This window comes from Diabrotica undecimpunctata, chromosome 3 (genome assembly GCF_040954645.1).
Source record: "Diabrotica undecimpunctata isolate CICGRU chromosome 3, icDiaUnde3, whole genome shotgun sequence".
Taxonomy (NCBI): Eukaryota; Metazoa; Arthropoda; class Insecta; order Coleoptera; family Chrysomelidae; genus Diabrotica; species Diabrotica undecimpunctata.
Genome location: NC_092805.1, coordinates 29114369 through 29134555, shown reverse-complemented (window position 1 = coordinate 29134555; position 20187 = coordinate 29114369). Strand labels below are relative to the sequence as shown.

The 20187-nt window shown below is 34.3% G+C and overlaps 1 protein-coding gene across 13 annotated transcripts in view; it reads left to right on the top strand.

Annotated features, from left to right (window-relative positions):
* Nucleotides 1-20187, top strand: part of Wdr62 (WD repeat domain 62) — a 466085-nt gene that overhangs the window by 409299 nt on the left and 36599 nt on the right. For all 13 annotated transcript variants that reach the window (XM_072525572.1, XM_072525571.1, XM_072525568.1 and 10 more), the window contains 13 exons: nt 1034-1149; nt 4603-4736; nt 5587-5799; nt 6027-6209; nt 6641-6801; nt 7837-7972; nt 8030-8221; nt 11378-11546; nt 11640-11919; nt 12127-12337; nt 15583-15923; nt 16198-16376; nt 16612-16873. In XM_072525572.1, coding sequence (XP_072381673.1) covers nt 1034-1149; nt 4603-4736; nt 5587-5799; nt 6027-6209; nt 6641-6801; nt 7837-7972; nt 8030-8221; nt 11378-11546; nt 11640-11919; nt 12127-12337; nt 15583-15923; nt 16198-16376; nt 16612-16873 — 2577 coding nt within the window. The remainder of the gene's footprint in view (nt 1-1033; nt 1150-4602; nt 4737-5586; nt 5800-6026; nt 6210-6640; nt 6802-7836; nt 7973-8029; nt 8222-11377; nt 11547-11639; nt 11920-12126; nt 12338-15582; nt 15924-16197; nt 16377-16611; nt 16874-20187) is intronic.

Genomic DNA, 20187 nt, shown 5'->3' with positions numbered 1-20187 from the left:
CGGAAATAATTTTATATATAACAATTCTCTCCATATGATTTAATAGAATAGAAAGGAAGTTCTATAGGTCAATACAAATTTCGAGTTACATGGAAAATGTAACTTAATAATATAACAAATAATGTGAAAATCTCTCAAGGTTTTAAATGTATCTAAATGTATGACCTAAAAGATTCAGAGAATGGCGAATCTCATGTACAATATGTTATGACTGAAGAAAACGATTCACAAACTCCAAACACATCACGCTGCTTAATACATCACATGATGTCACACCGAGTTCATCAAAATCTTCGGCAAAACTAAAAGTAAACAAAAAAAGACCATGAACAATAAACTGTACTTGGCAAATGCGTCAGTGTTATGTCAAACTCAGCAGACTCTTTTGAAATCTTTGGCTGACGAATTGCGGAATACGAGTTCGAAAGCTCCAAAGCTGCAGTCCTGGGCGAAGTGAGAAATATGGCGAATTCCAGTTCTTTTGATCCAGTCCTACCAGTCCTTTTGGTATTTCAAATTCGATCATAGCCGAATATAATTAGGGTCTGTTATTTATAACAGTATCGTAAGCAGCCTTATAATCTACGAAGATGTAATGTCGTACTCCGCTGTTTTTTCTAATATTTGTCTGATGGATTACCATGTGATGTGATGTGATCAATGGTAGCAATTATATTCAGTCGTATTAAAAATTAAAAACGTCTCTGTAATAATCATTTATTGAAACACTGCTGAGTAAATCTTTTGAATCGAAATAAAAAATTAAAGGAATTCAATGTTTTGTGCGGTCCTTATGGCTGTAAATCCGTCTGCTGAGTAGTGCAGACAAAGTTGCGACAGATACCAAAAAAAAAACTGATGGGAATTCTGTTTCGGAGTTCAAAGTTACATTGGGAAAATTATTAAAGCGAAAGGTTTTCACTTCTTGTTCATAGAAAAATAGAAAAAATACATTTATTCGCGAATTATTTGATATTTTTATTATTTTTCAACCATTTGTAAGATACTAATAACGGCGTCTTCTTTGTTGCAGGTGCACAGTAGTCTTTTTTAATACCAGGACAGAACAACAAAGCCATATCATCAACACTAGCCGAAAAACCATAACTTCATTGGCATTTTCAGCATGTGGTCGATATATTGTGACAGGTATATACATTATTTTTTTAATACTGTACTAAATGCTAACATTTTCGATTTTAATTATACGATGTACCTGCTGTTTTATATATTTCCATATTACAGTAAAAACTGACATTATTACGAAATTGCCATTTGTTATTTGATAAGTTGCTATCAACATTTGGTATCTAATATCATCCATATTTACATTTTGTAAAATAAAATTAAATGATGCAAAAACCCCAAAATATATGTTTCAATTGTTACCATTAGTTAAACAATGAACAATTATTTTCTCAACAATAAAATTTAAATTATCATTTTTTTGAACTATTACTCTACAAGGTAATTGTAAATGCATTTAAAATTGTCAAAGGTTTATTAATTTAAGATTTATGAACCAGAAAATAATTCATTATTTAAAAAAGGGGAAAAATGGCAGACATGAAAAAACATTTGATTCAATCGAAAGGAAAACATATGGGAGAGCCTGAAAAAGAATCAAGTAAGCAAAGACCAGATAGAAGCGACTAAAAGTATATAATATATGAAAACAGTAAATACAATAAGACCGGGATAGATAATCTCCCAGCTGAGCTATATAAAGAAGGTGGCCATGATAGCATAATGGCATTACAGCAGCATATAAAAGAAATATGGTGAGAGAAATTCATCCCCAATGATTGGAATTTTGAAATACTTTGCACTATACACAAAAAATGTATGGCACCATATGCAGAACGGCTAGTAGGAAAATACCAGGCTGGTTTCAGAGGTGGTAAATCGACAATTCATCAGATTGCAACTCTGAAACAAATTTTGGAAAAAACACTGGAATATGGCATTGATACTCATCACATATTTATAGACTACAAAGCAGCCTACGACTCTGTGAATAGAACAAGACGTATTCAAAGCGATGAAAGAGCTAGAAATACCGAATCAGTTGATAAATTTAACAAAACTAACTCTTGAAAAAGTTGAATGTAGAGTACGAATTCAGGGGGAACTGTCTGAACCTTTTAAAACAAATAACGGGCTGCGCCAGGGAGACCCTCTCTCCTGTATACTGTTCACTCTGCCTCTGTACATATATCACAAATCACAACCACTGGTTCAATATATAATAAATCGATACAAATCCTCGCCTATGCTGATGATAGCAATATTGTTGGGAGAACAGAAAACGCTGTACGAGAGGCGTATGTAACATTAAAAGAATCAGCTACAAAGATGGGTTTAAAAATATACTCCAACAATACGAAGTATATGAAAATAAGCACGTAACGACAAATCCTACGACCACTTGTTATAGAAAATTACGTCATCGAAGCAGTGAACGAATTTGTATACCTGGAAGCTCTCCTTAACACTGAAAATAATACTATCACAGACATAAACCGCAGAATTTTCACGGCCAACAGATACTATTTTGGGTTCAGTTTCCTCCTTAAATCCACAAGTATATCGAGAAATACAAAAATAAAACTCTACAAAACAATAATACGCCTAGTCGTAATGGTTCATGGTTCATGGTTCAGAGAAGTGGACTCATATAATAATAAAAACATGTTAGGATGTTTCGAAAAAAAATACTAAGGCGAATCTATGAAGCAGTAAACTACAATGGAGTGTGGAGAAGACGATACAACTTCGAACTTTATAGAATATACCAGGATCCTGATATCGTAAAACATATTAGGATAGGACGTCTGAGGTGGATAGGGCATGTAATGCGGATAGAACAAATTGACCCAGCTAGAAAAACGCTTCTTGATAGACCCATTGGTCAAAGTAGAAGAGGAAGACCCAGAACAAGGTTTCTTGATAACATCGATGAAGACATTAGAAATATGAGAATATTGTGCTTGGCGAAGGAAGGCGATGTGTAGGGACGACCGGAGAGAAATTCTTGAGGAGGCTAGGACCCGCGCAGGGTTGTAAAGCCAGAATGATGAAATACAATAAGAACACAAAATATGCAATCGCAACCATTTGAAACAACTCAAGGAGTTATACAAGGAGGTAGTTTATGCCCAGTATCTTTAAACCTTTTCGGTCAGATAGCCAAACAGGCCAGGCGGCCGATTCTCATTCGCTTCACTGTCGAATGGTTCAGTGGATGTAGGTTCAAGCCCCGGCTCGGTGTATGGAAAAATAAAAAAGGCTAACGCAGCAGTTTAAAATTCTAAAACGAATCTGCGGCTTAGACTAGAATATGCTGGTGTCTGATCGGCCTATGGTGGAGCAGTACGGCAAGAGATAAGGGCTTGCCGCTCGGTGATACTCCTCCATAGATAGGAGGAGTATCACCGAGGACGTGGCGCTTAAATACCGTGTATATATATATATATATATATATATATATATATCCTTAAATCTTTAAAAAATACTGTATATGATAAAATCTCAGATCCAAAAAAATACAACCTAAATGTAAATAAACAGAAGACACAGATAATGAAAATAACAAAGAGAAAAGATAAGGATCACTAAATCGAAGTGGTGATAGATTAACAAAAAATAAAGCACGCAATCATATTTAAATACCCGGGAACAGTAATAAATAACAGAGGAACGATATAATAATAAATAATAGAGAGTACAGGAAAACTTTTCCAGGCTCTAATAAGAGATTTTCCTAACAACAAAGAAATATCAAAGAAAACGAAGATGTTATAGGCCAATATATAGGCCAACGCTGATATACGGAGTAGAACATTGGATCAAACGGAAGACACCGAGTCGAGTAGGATACAAGCAGTAGAGATAAAGTACCTCAGAAAAACGATAGGGGCAAGAAGGACAAACAGACTAAAAAAAGAAGAAATAAGAAAGAGTCTTAAAATTAAACCGTTACTTGACACAATGAAGAAGAAAAATTAGCATGGTTCGGTCATATAACACGAATGGACAATAATAGACAAGTGAAAAGAGTGTGGGAAGCTAAATCAATAGAGAAAAACAGAATAGACAGACCAATAAAAGAGTGGAATAGTGACAAAGCAGAGATATTACAAAATAAGAGCAAATCTTGGCAAGAAGCAACACAAATGGCGAAAAACAGAAAAGAATGGAGACAATTCATCAAAAACTAAAATCACCTCCCTCGATAGCTAAAGGTAGAAGAGGAATGATTATGTATGTATGTATGAATAAAGGGATGAAAGTTTAGACATACACTGTAAATGCTTTTGCCAGTGTTGCCCAAACGATAATATCTTCCCAAACATTAGCTTTCAAGGTTTTTGCAGTATGTTTTCACATCCATTACTATCATTCTTTAATATCTGCAATTATATTGTAGTGATAAACATGACACTCAACATGAATATAGCTTCGCTGGAAAACTCTTTCATTTACAAAACCGAGTTCCATATTAAAAAAATTCCAGTGTGTGATAAAAATTCATCAAATAATTTCTGTACTACCACATTTTATAATAATTAAACTTTACTATAGATTGTATTTACGTTTTAGGGGAATGTGGACACCAACCAGCAGTGAGAGTATGGGACCTTCAGTCAGACCCACAGTCAGGCCATCCAGGTTTAGCTCCACAGCCCCAACAAGTCGCCGAATTTTTGGTTCACAAGTTTGGTATCAACTGTGTGGTAAGTAAATACTACTAAATCTTATTATTACCACTATTGTATCAGAAAAGGGAGTCACTATATGCTGCCCCTAATTATAGTACATAGTAATCATCTCCCTTAATAAGATCAGTTACGTTATAGACAGCAGCAATACTCTCTTTGCTGCATAAGTTATTCCTCGAGGAGTAATTAGTGAAGTAGACTTTTAACAATGGACATTAATCTAAGAGGAGTCAAGTCGCAAGCTGGAAGATAGCTATTGTAGGGACGGTCTTGCCTATGATACGACACATGTGTAAACTTTGTTTTTCTTCTTTTATGAAGAGGTGTATGAAAATGTTCGAAATATTCCTTGGATTTAGAAGGTGGATTGATTACTCATGATCAACTTTCTTTCTCACTCCCTTTACCGTTCACTATCTCTCTTCCGTACTTCCACCAGCTCTCCCCTCTTTACATTTCCTTCCTGCTCCTTATCCCACCATTTTTATCTTTATCCCTCTTTCTTCTCTCTTTCTCTCCCTCTGCCCCTCCTTTCGGCCCCCTCCTTCTAAATTTTTATTTGCCTCTTTCTTTGCCTCTCTCGCACTTTGTCTTTTATTTTACTATCTTCATGTGGGCACCCTGTCTGAGATATAGCCGCCTTTCTTCCTGATCTTTTCCCTTTCGAGGATACTCCATCTTGTTATACAACTGGGTAATCTGGTGGACCGTCCCATCAATTGGGAGGAGGATCATCCCCCAACATTCAATTGTTGCTAATATCTCAAGGTATTAACAAATGCCATATCACTCAGAGCAACATGGCAATCTCCACTTACATGATTAATTATTAATTATTATAAAACTGTTTTTTTTTCTTTTTTAGGCATTTTCGCCGACGGGCAAGTATGTAGTCAGCATAGGCACTCAGCACGATATGATAGTGAATGTGTGGGACTGGAAGAGTAATATTAAAGTAGCCAGTAATAAAGTTAGCACGAAAGTCAAGGCGATCGCTTTTGCTGAAAACGGCAGCTATTTTGTTACTGTGGGTAATAGGCACGTGAAGTTTTGGTACCTGGAATACGGAAATGCTAAGGTAAGTTTACATATAATACCAAATTAAATATATAAGGTTTTAATAAGACAGTACATGTTTTAACTACTTACCTACACACTTGACATAGACATAGACAACTGACAACCGATATAGACAGCTGACAGACAACTGACAAAGACAAACAAATTTTCCTTTATATATTATTCTTATTGTAATATTTTGCGAAAAATGGAATTAGATTTACTTTTTTTTTTATTTTGTTGTAGTACAAGGACACAGTTCCGTTAATGGGTAGATCAGCCATATTGGGTGACCAAAGGAATAACTATTTCTGTGATGTAGCTTGTGGTAAAGCGGACTGTGCTGATAGCACGTACGTAATCACAAGGTCCGGACTGCTCTGTGAATTCAATAATAGAAGACTTTTAGATAAATGGGTAGAATTAAGGGTGAGTACAAAAAATATGTCTTATTTATACGAAGACGGTTGCGTTTCGATTTAATTTGAGTCTCTTACCACTCCCTAACACGTGTTTCTGGGTCTACCCGTCATCAGAGAGAGTTTGTAAGAAGATGTCTTATTTACATATTAATACGTGGTACATAACATTTTGCTAATCGAAATCATTTCATCATTACAAATTAGTGTCTTGTTTGTATCAGATACTTATGTTTTTGTTTTTTCTGTTTTTCTCTATTATACTGTTTTTAAAGATATTTCTTCATGTTTTAGTTAATTCCCTTTTAGTACTAATACGAGTACTATTTATCCCCATAGGTCAAACATTACGCCAGATCCACCTGACGTCATTGAAACTATTTATTATTTTATCCTACGCATAGCATATACGATATATTTATTTCGCTTTCTTTGCTTTAGACAACAAGTGCCAACTGTATTGCTGTAGGAGAAAAATATATTTTTGTGGGTTGCGCAGAAGGTATCATTAGATGTTTCGATCCGACTACACTTAAGTTTGTTACTACGCTTCCTAGAAATCATTACTTAGGAGTAGATGTTAGCCTTGGAACTAGTATACAGTAAGTATATTAATATTTAGACTTATATAAGTATAAAAGTGATATTTAATATCACGAAACATGGACTCTCAAAAAATCGATAGAAGTAAGATCTTCTGCGCGTGTGCTGGACAGAACACAGAACCAACCTGTCAATCCTGGAAGAGCTTAATATCAATTAATTCGGACACATAATCTGAAGAACGGGGACTGTAGTAGTAGTAGTAGAAGGAACGGCTAAGCCGAAAACCATGAGGAAGATCTCCTACAAGATGGACAGACTAAATGAAGACTCGAGATGGATATCTCTACATGAAGCGGTCCATCTGGGCACGTATCGTAGCCAATCTGGGCACGGAGCGTGTCTCTACGTTCTGACAAACGCTTAAGGGATGAGAAGGAGAAGGCAAGAGAAGAGCATGCTGCAAGAAATTGTAATGAATTAGACAGTTAGGGATTTCGAAACGTGGCTTATCGTTGAATCCTGAAAATATCCTATATCCACCACGTTACTTAGCAGGATGTTTTATTAAGGATACAAAAAGAAAAAAGAGCTGTTAAACACAATAAAAACAGCCAAAATCGAATAACTCGGTCTCATCATGAGGAACAACGAAATAAATGGGTTGCTACATTTAATTTTACAGGGAAAAGTAGAAGTAAAACGAGGACTAGGAAGGCGAAGGATTTTCTGACTGAAAAAGCTACGTTCATGGTTTAACACAACCACAAATCTTTTCAGATTAGCAGTGTGCAAAATACAGATTGGCATGATGGTCGCCAACATCCTAAACGGATAGGCAATATAAGAAATATATGACAGGGACGATGATAGGGCATCATATATAAGACAGACAAGTCAATAGAGTATAAAATTATCAGTTTCTTATTAGAATTGTTACAGTTCTTATCATTATTTAACTACTATTGCTCCCATTTGATTTTAATACTTGGTAAAATCAAAATGGTTTTTCCATTCTTTACAATTATTCCATTAGATTGTATCTTAAACTTTCTTTTTAAAACTGAACAATTTTTCTAACCAAATTTTTGTAGGCATATGGCCACACCGCCTCAAGATGCCAAATATCCCGACACTGTAGCCATAACGTTCGATGAAACGAATAATAAACTAACGTCCGTTTACAACGATCACTCCATATACGTTTGGGATGTCTTCAATATTCAGAGGGTAAATATATCTGTTATGAATTTATTTCTCTCTTTACTTTTGAACCCTCTCTTTTAGGTGGGTAAATCTTTTTCATTTCTGTACCATTCGGCTTGCATTTGGGGCGTAGAGATGGCACCTCCGAATAGTCCTCTACCACCGGGCAGTTTCCTCACTTGCAGTTCGGACGACACCATAAGAGTGTGGACTTTAGACAAAATAAATGAAAACAGTTCCAAAGGAATCTATCAGCCAAATATTTATAGTAATGTAAGTATTTATAACTAAATTTATAGGAATGGTGATTATTGCGTTAAGGGAAGGTCGGGGAATTCTACGCACTTAAGGAAAACCATCTTTATTGTTGTTTATTAAGTTATTAAAACTGTTCAAATTAATATAGTTAACTCACGAAAGTTAAAAGACGTTAGAAATTAGAATCCTAGAAGTATATAAGATACATACTCAAACGGTAAATATGCATTCTGAAATTATCAATTCATTTTTTTTGATTGGTGTGCAAAATTACCCGTCTATGTGGATAATTTTATGCAGTGTATCGGGAAATTTTACGCAAATTATAAAAATTATACAGTTTTATTTTTTTTTTTGTTACAAAACTGTCACAAAACTGTACATTTATATATATATACATCGGTTTAGAACGTCTTTCGACGTTGTCCGATACCTAAACACCATCTCTTCCTATCTTCGCAGTCGTTTGTTGTTAAATTTCTTTCGCTCATGGACTTGTTTACGCCGTGTTGCCATTCTAATCTGGGTCTTCCTCTTTTCCGTCGACCTATCGGTTGCCATTCTATTACTTTTTTGGGGAGTCTTGTTGCTGGCATCCGTTGAACATGTCCATACCACCTTAATTGTTTCTTCTCTATATCTTGAATTATATTTCCTTCTATTCCCATACGTTGTTTTATTACATCATTTCTGATTCGGTCTCGTCTGGAAATACCTAAAGATCTTCTCATTGCATCCATCTCTACTGCTTCTATTCGCTTTTTGTTCTTTTCACTAATTCTCCATGTTTCAGTGCCATAAAGAAGAGTAGTGTTAATCATGGTCTCATATATATTAAATTTTCTTCCTTTCGTTACCTCTTTACTCCACAGTATACCATTGAGACATCCTAAGACTTTCTTTGCTTGAGTGATTCGTTTTTCTATTTCCCGTGTATCAGTTCCTGTATTGTCAAAGGCAACACCCAAGTAGTCATAGCTCTGACAGCAGGAAATATGTTGTCCGTTTTCGAGGTCTATGTTATCTGACTCGTTTCCAATACAAAGATATTTGGTTTTTGTTGTATTGACATTAATTCCCCAGTCGTTATATTCTTCTATCATACAGTCTGCTCAGGGTGCTGGTTACCGATATGCCTCTATAATTATTACAATTCCTTTTGTCCCCCTTTTTGTGTATTGAGGACATGTATGGCGTTCTCCATTGTTCTGGTAGTGGGTGTCCATTTAGACACTGATTGATCACATAAGTTGATTTTTCAAATAGTTTATGAGTTCCATTCTTAAGCATTTCAGCATAGATTCCCTCAGGTCCAGCGGATTTACCATTCTTTAGGGTCATTACAGCCTTCCTTACTGTTTCGATGTCTACCCTCGCTTCCTCTCCTTGTATATGTACTGACTGTGTTGGGGAGTTCGCTAGGTATTGTTGTCTTGTCTCTGTCAGCAAGCTTTCATAGTGATCTTTCCATTGTCTTGGTACATTTATACTGTCCCAAATTCTCCACAAATCAGGCATATGTTCTCTGGGCTAGTAGGATCCACATCGTCTAGTTCATCATCATAACGAATGTCTTTCTCGTCATATTCCGATTCCTCCGTTTCACTTTCTTGAAATTTAATCTTTTTAACATGGGTTGATTTTTGGCCTATTTTTCCTCTTATATTTGAAAGTGCTTTAACCACTCGTGAAGCAAACAGTGTAATGTATTTAAATTAATTAAATTAAGTTAACACTTAATTTAAATGTTTGATATACTTAATTTACAAATTTATTTGTAAATGACATTAAACATATTAATTTTTTGTGCAAATATTTGCCACATGGAAAATATAGAGTAAAAAATATTACACTGAATACAGAGGATACTATGTTTTAACAAATAATGCGCATTTGTTCATGGCCGATAAAAAAACTCGAATTGAGCTACCGTCTTAACGCACATTTGAAAATTTTAAAAATATTAAAGCCTCTCAGCATCTGTAAACATCCAAAATTAATAGAGACTTACGAAGCAAATTTTTTTTATGCAAAAAATGGTTGCAATGTAAGGTTAGGTTAGGTTAAGTTAGATTGGGAGCAAAGTTTTGGTAAATTTTGGTCATTAAATTTCAATGAACTTTCAGGAAATTAGTATACTGGAATAGACCACTGATAAACTAAAATAATCAAATATATCTACGAAAATGCCGCAGTAAGGGTTGGACTATGTACAATAAGCCAATTGTCTACAGTATGACCGGTATATACGAGCCGATTCCGGAAAAAAATTTTAGGCTCCACGAATATACCTAGAAATTTCGAATTGAAAGAGGTGTACCATAAGGATACACTATCTCCCTTAAGTTATTTACAACAAACATACATTTGCAGAAAAACAGATTAATTGCAATGACCTGCGCATAAATATAAACGACAAAATGCTGAAAAATCGGAAATGCTAATCCTAAGTAACTTAATACTAATCTAAACCTAATCGCAGACTGTATTGATTACACTGAGAAGAAAATTACGAAATGCTGGACTACATACTGAAATACTACATGAAGCCTCGTAACAAGCGGATCTAAAGATACCATGCGAACTTTACCGGAGAATAGGACTCCCATATGCCGTCTTTGATAACCTGCGAAAGAGATCAGATTTCAAATATGTAAGTCTGAAGAAGAACCTGAGTACAAGATGCAGTGGAATGAACGACTGTCTTAAAGTCGAATTAAGCTGAACTTATCGCAAGAATGGACGATAATCGATAAACTAAGAAAATTATCGAGTGCACCTCTCAATGTCAGATGGGAAGTGCAAACTGACTGTGCCTTTAGAAATAGGTGACATCCTTTAAATGTTGGACTGACGATTTTTGACGCATATACACAAACTGTTAGAGAAGTTAGAGTTAGTTAGAGAGCTATGGAGGTTTTTAAGGGCAGCTTACGATTAGACGCTTGACATTCATTTAGTGGAGTATCGACGAATGTATCCACTATTCACACAATCTTGATTCCCGACTGTTTTGCCACGATTTACTTACCATGCTACTAATATCGGCCCTTTTAAAACCTGCGCGACAAAACATTACCATAATGAGCGATTACTGTATCTTCCAGCAAAAATATTATAAATAACTGTTATTGTGTATAAAAATAAATATTTTGTAAATTTTTTTTTTAGGAGTTGCTGAGAGTTGTTTATGTAGATAGAGATTTATCATTTATAAAAGATCTAGATATATCTGGAACAACAGAAAAACAAGAAAACACCTCTTACGATGGAAGAAATGGTGTGAGGTGTATAAGGATTAGTCCAGATGGAAAACATTTGGCATCAGGAGACCGAGCAGGTACAAGTCTATTCATTTCTGTAATCTTTACAATATTTTGTATAAAACTTTCTATTTTATAATTTTATATTTATATTTTTCGTTTGCCTTTAGGAAATATTCGTATTCACGACTTATCATCAATGCGAGAGGATTGCAAAATCGAAGCCCACGATGCTGAAGTCCTTTGTCTAGAATACTCAGATACTAGCCTCAACCTGATGGCATCCGCCAGCCGAGATAGGCTTATTCACGTCTTCGACATGAAAGACGGATACGAGTTTCTGCAAACCTTAGACGATCATTCTTCTTCTATTACAGCCGTACGGTTTTTACACCATGGGGGGAATACACAGATGATATCATGTGGAGCCGACAAAAGTCTCATTTTTCGGTAGGTAACATTAACCACGTTAATCTTTATATCTGTATATACTTTTAGACGATGTATCTTCTAATTATATAGAATATTTTAAATAACAATTGGACAGAAAATGTTTCTTTGTGTATCGCTTAGCCTATTAGATTCGTGTCTTTACACGAACTACAGGAGTCATCTTGCATCTTATGTTCTGAATCTATGTTTTTTTTAATATTTTAGGTCACTTGGGGAGTTAAACAATAAACCTCAATTCACTAGAGCACACAACGCTACTGGCAAAACTACCCTATATGACATGGAGGTGGATACGGGACAAAAACACGTGTTAACCGCTTGTCAGGATAGAAACGTCCGCATTTACAGTGTACATAACGGAAAACACACGAAGAGCTTTAAGGGTAGTACAGGAGACGATGGAACGTTGATAAAGGTAAATGTTTTAATATTATTGAAACATAAATATATCATAATAATCCATATTTACCCCAAACATCTCATTTTTCTTGTAAACAGTTTAATATAAAACTGTCAAATTTGTCAATAAGTATTTAATTGTTGATTTTTTACACTGTGATACTCTGTTACATACTAATTTCATGTAAACTTTCCATTGCCTTGACTGAAGAATTTATAGTCAAATATATATGTCTGCTTTTATTAATCATATATACCCTATAATATCCTCCATTTTTTATAGAATTAATTTGTTTTTTTTTCTGTTTATTCTCTTATTTAACTCAGTTAAATTAATAAGTAAAGAGTTTTGAAACGAAGCGCGTACGGTCCTGATTTCTCAGTCTATTGCCAAACTAGCACACACCTACCACTGTGCTGACATGAGCGGCATCGCTGCGCGGCGTAAGACCAACACTGCATTCTAACTGTTGCTTCTACTATTGACTATATATTATCTCACTATCTAGATGAAAACATTTTGTGCGTTATCATGAATAAGTACCAAAATAATTATATATAAAACTAATATAAATAGTTCAAATATATCCAATCGAGCAGTGTGTTGTTTTAGATACAAAAAGTTGTATTCGAATCTATTAAATTTCTCAATTTGTTAAGAAAGGACTTAGAACCTCTAAATACCTGCAACTGATTCTTATAATGAAAGAAGTATTCTTAGAAAGAAAAGTATAGGAAAAAATGGGTATATTGAAAATTTTATGAATGAGTTTTAACACGGAGACTTTTCGTGAAATTGTACTATACCTTGCAACTAATCTGATACACTTTATAATACACACCAACGACTCCAAGTTGCAGGTACAGGTTGACTTACGAGGTGTAATAACTGTCAATGCATTAATCATTCGACACACCATACACTATTGATTATTGAAGTAGATGCATCATTCAGGTGAAATTATTCACCTTACATAATATCCCCTGTACGAGAGACAGCGAAATAGAAAGGACTAGAAAAACTTCACCCATATGTGAGCTCTCATGATATCATGCACCCTCTGAAAAATAAGGATTCTCCATATGTAGTGTTAATTCGATCAGTTAATTGACGTATCCATTCACATTTCAGACAATTAAGTAAGAATGACGTAAAAAAATATGACGTCGCCAAACTAAGGAACAAAGACACCGCTGACAACTTCCAGGCGGACGTGACAGCAAAACTTCTTCGAAGTGAAAATCAAGGTAACATCAAAATGAAGTGGGGAATAATAGAAGAGGCTATGAAGGAAGCCGTTCAAAAGCGGTTAAGTCAAGTAAAGAAGGGGAGAAATAAAGAATGGTTTGACGCCGATTACAAGAAAAGCCTTAACAAATGAAACTAGGCAAGACTAAAATATATGGACAAACCAAGTGACGAAAATAGAAATGAATATCAAGCAGAAAAAAGACAACCGAAAAAAGTGTGTAAGGAAGAAGAAAAGAGAGCATATGGATAAAAAGCTCCAAGAGATTGAAGAACATTACATTAATAAAAATATGAGAAAGTTCTACCAGAAGGCGAAAAGGAGCAGTGACCAAGACGCACGAAAACAGAATTACTACAAGAGTAAAGAAGGGCATTTAATATTAGATAAGCAGGCAAACCTAGATAGATGGCAAGATCATTTCAGAGAGCTGCTTAATGAAGATCCTGATGGAAATGAAGAGAAGCAAGTGGCAATGGTAAGGGAAGTCAACGACACGGCGGAAACAATGGATCCCACCGTGGAAGAAATAAGAGAAATCATATATAAATGAAAAACAATAGAAGTGCAGACAGCAATGGTATTTCTGCAGAACTAATCAAGCATTGGGGAGAAGTACTTATAACGCGGGTATGTAGCCTGACTAATTTTTTCCAAAGAAATAAGAAATCCAAAATTTTTAGCTGCTTTTTAGAATTTAGCTTCTCAGTAATGACAAAAGTTAAGATTCTAAGGTATTCAGAGAACTAAAAATAGAGTGACTTACGTCATTTTTACTTTCGAAATGACTCCCAGCCATTAGTTGAAAGTAGCTCTTCTGTTAAAGTGTCGTTAGCGTTTTCTGCGTTACGGCATCAGCTTTTTTGAAACAGTGTTTGATTGTTTCGGGTTTCGAGTATATTTAAAAAAAAAGACACGTCTCGGCAACATTGAAGATGTCTCTTTCATCTATATCCTGAATCATCTCTAATTTTTTTTTTCATTCGTTGGCTTCTTGCTGATTAACGGCCCCACTTTCTCCACAAATGGATTTGAATGAGATTTTGTTGCGTTCTTTGAAGCCGTCTAGCCACCCTGTACTCGCATTAAAGTTGTTTTCACGGGAATCTCCTTATCACTGGCTTGTTCAAATAATTTTAAAACCACATTTGGATTTTCTGGCTCTCTTAACCTTTTTGGTTCTTTACCGCACTCTTTCACTCTTAATTTTTTTTCTTTATTCTTCAAGTAAGTATATCCATCTACTTAAAGAAGTAGGTGTGAATTGTCATGTGTAAGGTGGAATTCCAAATTCCTTGGCAATCTCAGATTTTTCCTTCGTCCCCTTTTTTTACTTCTTTAATTACCACTATTTTATTAGATAACGTCAAAGTTTTGTATGTTCGAAGTTTACCAAGCCACGACAACTTCGCTTAAAACGCAGTGACAACGCAGAGAGGGGGAGGCGGGGAGAATTTATGTGCCAGATACGGGTACAATTTACAATGGTCTTGTGACAATGAAAGAATACTACCTCTTTTCGCGGAAATTTCCAGCATTAAATTGACATTTTAGCTTGTAGAAAAGTGTTTGAATTATGCAAAATATAATTCGAAATATTCACGACTTTTTACCATTACTTATATAAGCAATGCTAGGAACTAGAATAAAAATTCGAATTAAAGAAGATTTCGAATTAGATAAATTCGAATTAAGCAGGTTCCACTGTATCGTTTCAGATTCCTGTCTATCCCGAATATATATCTTTTTGGTAGGTCTAAGCTTGTATTACCTGCAGCTACAACGAATGATCGCTTAAATAAGATTTCTTTTAGGCAAAACTTTGTATTTACTGATTTTATTTGTTACTTGAATTATTTCGAAAACCCTTTAAATATTCTAAGATTTTACAGAATACAGAACATACGGTTTTACATTTGACTTATGTTATAATGTAAAAAAGTATAAAGATATATGCTGATCGCTACATTCATAACGAAAAGCATTTTTTTTACCATGTGCCTTGTTTTAGGTCGTCCTGGACAGATCCGGTATCTACTTAGCCACCTCCTGCACCGACAAATCCCTCTCAGTCTACGACTATTACTCTGGGGAATGTATGGCTACCATGTGCGGCCATTCCGAACTAGCGACAGGTCTACGTTTCACTAACGATTGCCGCAGACTGATTTCTGCCAGTGGAGACGGTTGCATCTTCGTGTGGCGAGTTCCGCACGATATGGTCGTCACGATGCATGCAAGATTGAGTCAGCAAGCCATGAGGCAGGGCAAGCAGTTGGAGCAGGAGGTGTTCAGCGACAGCAGTACCTTTGATTTCTATGAAGGGGTCAACAATGTGGATACTAATTATAGGTGAGTATACCACAAACTGTTTTTTTAAATAACCTTGCATTAACTTCAGAGAGTGATTAATAAAGGGTGAGTAGGGAAAGTGATTAGTATTTTAAATATTGAGAAGTTTAAAGTTTTTTTAATATTTTAGGACTTGTTTAAGTTGAGGGTGGAGTGTTTTTGTGAATTTTGTTATTTTTTAACTAATTTTAACTGGTCTCGTAATATATTAAAACTTAAAATAAATTATTATATGTTAGAAACATTCTGTAAATGTTACATATTTCTGTTATAGGTTTAGCATAGGTCAGCTGCCCCAGTGGGCTAAGAAACAATTAACGGAAGATACTAGTCAGCCTTCTAGTCTAAGTAAAGGGGTGGCTGTTCCGAAAGGTAGATGGGCACAGAGGGCCGAAAATGCCATGGGAGTAAAGTCATTTTATTCCAATCAGCCGTATCCGTTCCCGTCACTCGGTAAGTAATTAAACTATTGTTAATGGCATTCTTATATTATACACATAAATATTTTTATTGGTTTTCTACATTTGGTATAAGATTTGTATACAGCTAACAAATAGTAGAGGTCCACAAGCTCTTATCAAAGAAGCAACGGAGAAATAGTGATGCTAAGCTTTCAGCTTAGCTCTCAGCTTTTTATGAAATTCACAAAATCTCAAATTTATAACTTTGTATAATCCACATTTTTTAGATCGACGGTTTGACTCAGACGGAGGTTCAAAGGACAGCTCGCTAGATAGCGGAACAGAGATAAAGTACTCCGAAACCCGTAGAGAAGTGACTTCCATGTCCAAAGTGACTACCAGAGTAGAAACCAGTAGTAGGAGAGGTATAATGACTGACGACAGCGCCATAGGGGATGTCGAATCGAACGCTCATGATGGCGATATTGATTCTGATATGGAGTATAGGCATCGGCCGATATATTACCCGTCGCAATCTGGATCGCAAAGGTAAGATACTAATCTAGTCTTATCTAACTAATAATGACATGAGCACGTGACATATGGAAAGTCAGGCGGTATGAGATCTGGCGCTTATAATATATCCTGATGCCATTGTTTTTTATTAATTTTTTTAAGTGTACGATATATATCAGTAGACTTCGGCAAATATGCAAATAAAAATGTAGAAAATATGCGCATAAATATGCACGTGTTTACCCGAAAATATGCAAATATTTTACAAAATATGCATACAAATAAATAAAAAAATCGTAAAATAGTAACAATTTTATTTAAAAAAAAAGTGTACATAACTAAATATTTCCTACTATTCATTAAGATTTACATTTATTTTAAGTAACTACATCATTTTTAAGTATGAATAAACTTATTTAGAATTATGGTAACAATAAATGACCAAGTGGTGTTCAAAATTTTCTAACAAAAACTTGTGGCTTCTGTCTGAGTACATATATTTATATATGGAAAAACTTCGTTCAACATCAACTGATGTAACGGGAGCATTTTTCAAACTAACCAAAACATTTGGTTCTAAATTAATTGTTTCCGAAATATTTCCAGCTAGAACACTGACTACTTCAGAAAGAATATGGTAACCTTTATTTTTTTCCATACTAGCTTCAAATTTTTTTAAAATATCTTTTCCAATATTACCTCTAACGTTCCGACAACATGACGCAAATTCTTTTATTAATGCTGTACTTTCGAACAATGACAGTTTTGGTGATTCTAACTGAGTAATTGTTTTTTGAACAAAACTAAAATTTGATTTTATAAATGAAAGTTTTTGTTGAAGCAAGTTACTCTGAAAAGTTTGTTTAGAATCCAAAAGAGATTGGGAACTTTCGTCTGTTAACGTATCAATTATGTTCTTTATTTTAACAAAATGATCTGCATAAAAATTAGCTGCTTCTAACCATGTTCCCCATCGCGTTAAAATAGGTTGTGGTGGAAGAGGAATGTTAGGTAGCATTTCTTTATAAAGTTGAATTCTTTTATAGGAGATTTAAGAAATACTTTTTTGACACTGGATATCATGGTATTTACAAGAGGAAACTTTTTTCGTATTTCCTCTGCAACTCTGTTTAATCCATGCGCTACACAAGTAACATGTATTAAATCTGGGAAAAATATTTTTAAATTTTGTCCTGCTTTCACCATATAAGGAGCAGCATCCGATAAAATAAGCAGTAATTTATTAGAAGGAATAGTTGTCGGAAGAAAAAAAGTTGCTAATGTTTCTTGTATAAAACGCGAAATTGTTAAAGCATTTGTTTTCTCAAGTTGCTGGCATGAAATAAGATGAGATTTTGGTAAGGTATCTTCTTTAAGAACACCAATCAATAAATGAGCAATATACTTTCCTGAGGAATCAGTGGTTTCGTCTACAGATATGTAAAAATAATTATCTGCAATTTCTTCCTTAATATTAATTAATACCGACGAGTATAGCCCGTTCACATTATTTCTTCTTAGAGACCGATCACTTGGAACATTAAGTTTGCAATATTTTTTTAGAAACAAACTAAAATTTACATTTGCTAATTTTGAAAGCGGTATGTTTGCAGACACTAATGCGCGACACAAGTCTTCATTAAAAGTTTCTTGCTCATCTAATTTTTTTGAAGTAGATTGGAAACATTTAGCCATTGAAGTTTGATGTTTTCCTCCTATTTTTCCTTTTTTTGCAATGTGTGAAGCAGTTCTCACATGTTGGTCTATCTGAAATTTCTTCTCACATGCTATGTATAAATAAAAATAAAAACCTTTATTTTAACCCAACCTTTAAAATATAAAAATATACAAGGTGTTTTTGGTTAATCAAATAACTGGTTTGGAAAAAAAAACACTCGCTAAGTGTTTTAAATGCAGTATTAATCCACAAATTAGTTTTTGTTACTAACCATTAGTACATCATATAACTTATTTTAAAATTCAACAAAAGTTTTTTTTTTTGTTAATTCAATTACAATAAAAATAATTGTGTTTTAGAATAGCTGACTTCATAAAAAAAAGTAAAGGTGAAAAATTTTTCTAAATACACACCATTGTATTGTACCATGGACAATTTTTTCTCACTAAAGGAAGCTATTTTTCATTTAAAAACAACCTACGAGTACTAAATTTCAAGTAAATACGTTTATTGGTTTTAAAGTTATTGTTGTTATTAACTAAAAGAATTTAATTTTTTTTAATTTTAACACCCTGTATCTCGAAAAGTAAATAAGTTTGACCCCTCATTAACTATATCGTTTTGTTCAATTTTTCGAGAAGTATCTACAGTCAAACGTTGTAAGTGTCATTTGGAAACACCCTGTATGTATGAAATATTAGATATTTAATAGAAAATATTAGATACTTACAATTTTGCCACAGACTGAACAGTAGATTTTTCCCATATCCATAGACAGCTCTTTATAAGGTTTAATCCAAGTTGAAGCACTGGTTGTTTTAGGCATTATAAAATCACAATCTTCCTTTTTGTTACGCACAACGAGTGTTTACGCTTTGAATATCAAAACAAAAATGATTTACAAATCTGAGCATCAAATTAGAAATGTTTAGGTACCTAATTCAATAAACTGGGAGATTTTGGAAAATCCCTAAATTAGGAACAAAACTATTAGCCGTTTACCTGCTGTTAAGATACAATAAATTGTAGATAGATTTGGGGATTAGATCATAAAATGCAAATGAGCGAACCCTTAGCGATTATCCAATAACTGAATGCCTCAGTGACCGAGACTTTCTAAGAATGTTGAGGGCTACTTAAATTGATCTTCTTTGAAATTGTAAATGTTTTGTACCTGTAGAGATTACGTACTTAGATCATTTCTTGATTAAAATGACTACAAAATTTTATACAAGAATTGAAACAAATTGGTATGTTTAAAAATTTTCAAATACAGTATAAAAATCTGAACTTTTATGCACTTTATACAAATATGCCAAAATATGAAATATTTGCATAAAATATGCACAATATGCAAAATATGCAATATGCATATTTGCCGAAGTCTATATATCAGTAGTGATTCATTTCCATTTGTCTCTTTCCAATTTAAAACTGGGATACTACGATTTTTTTTTTCTAAAAACTGAATTTTTACTTACAAACTTTGGGTGTGAAGCTTTATTGTCTTTTGGTTAAGAAGTGTAATCATACTTCCCCGTTTTATTCCGAGTTACAATTTAGTCGAGTAAGGATTTATCCTCTATACGAAAGCGTTTCAGAAATTTGTCAAACATCATATGTCGATCATTGTGAACCTTTTCGCAAGCGTGAAGCGGTGTTAAACCTT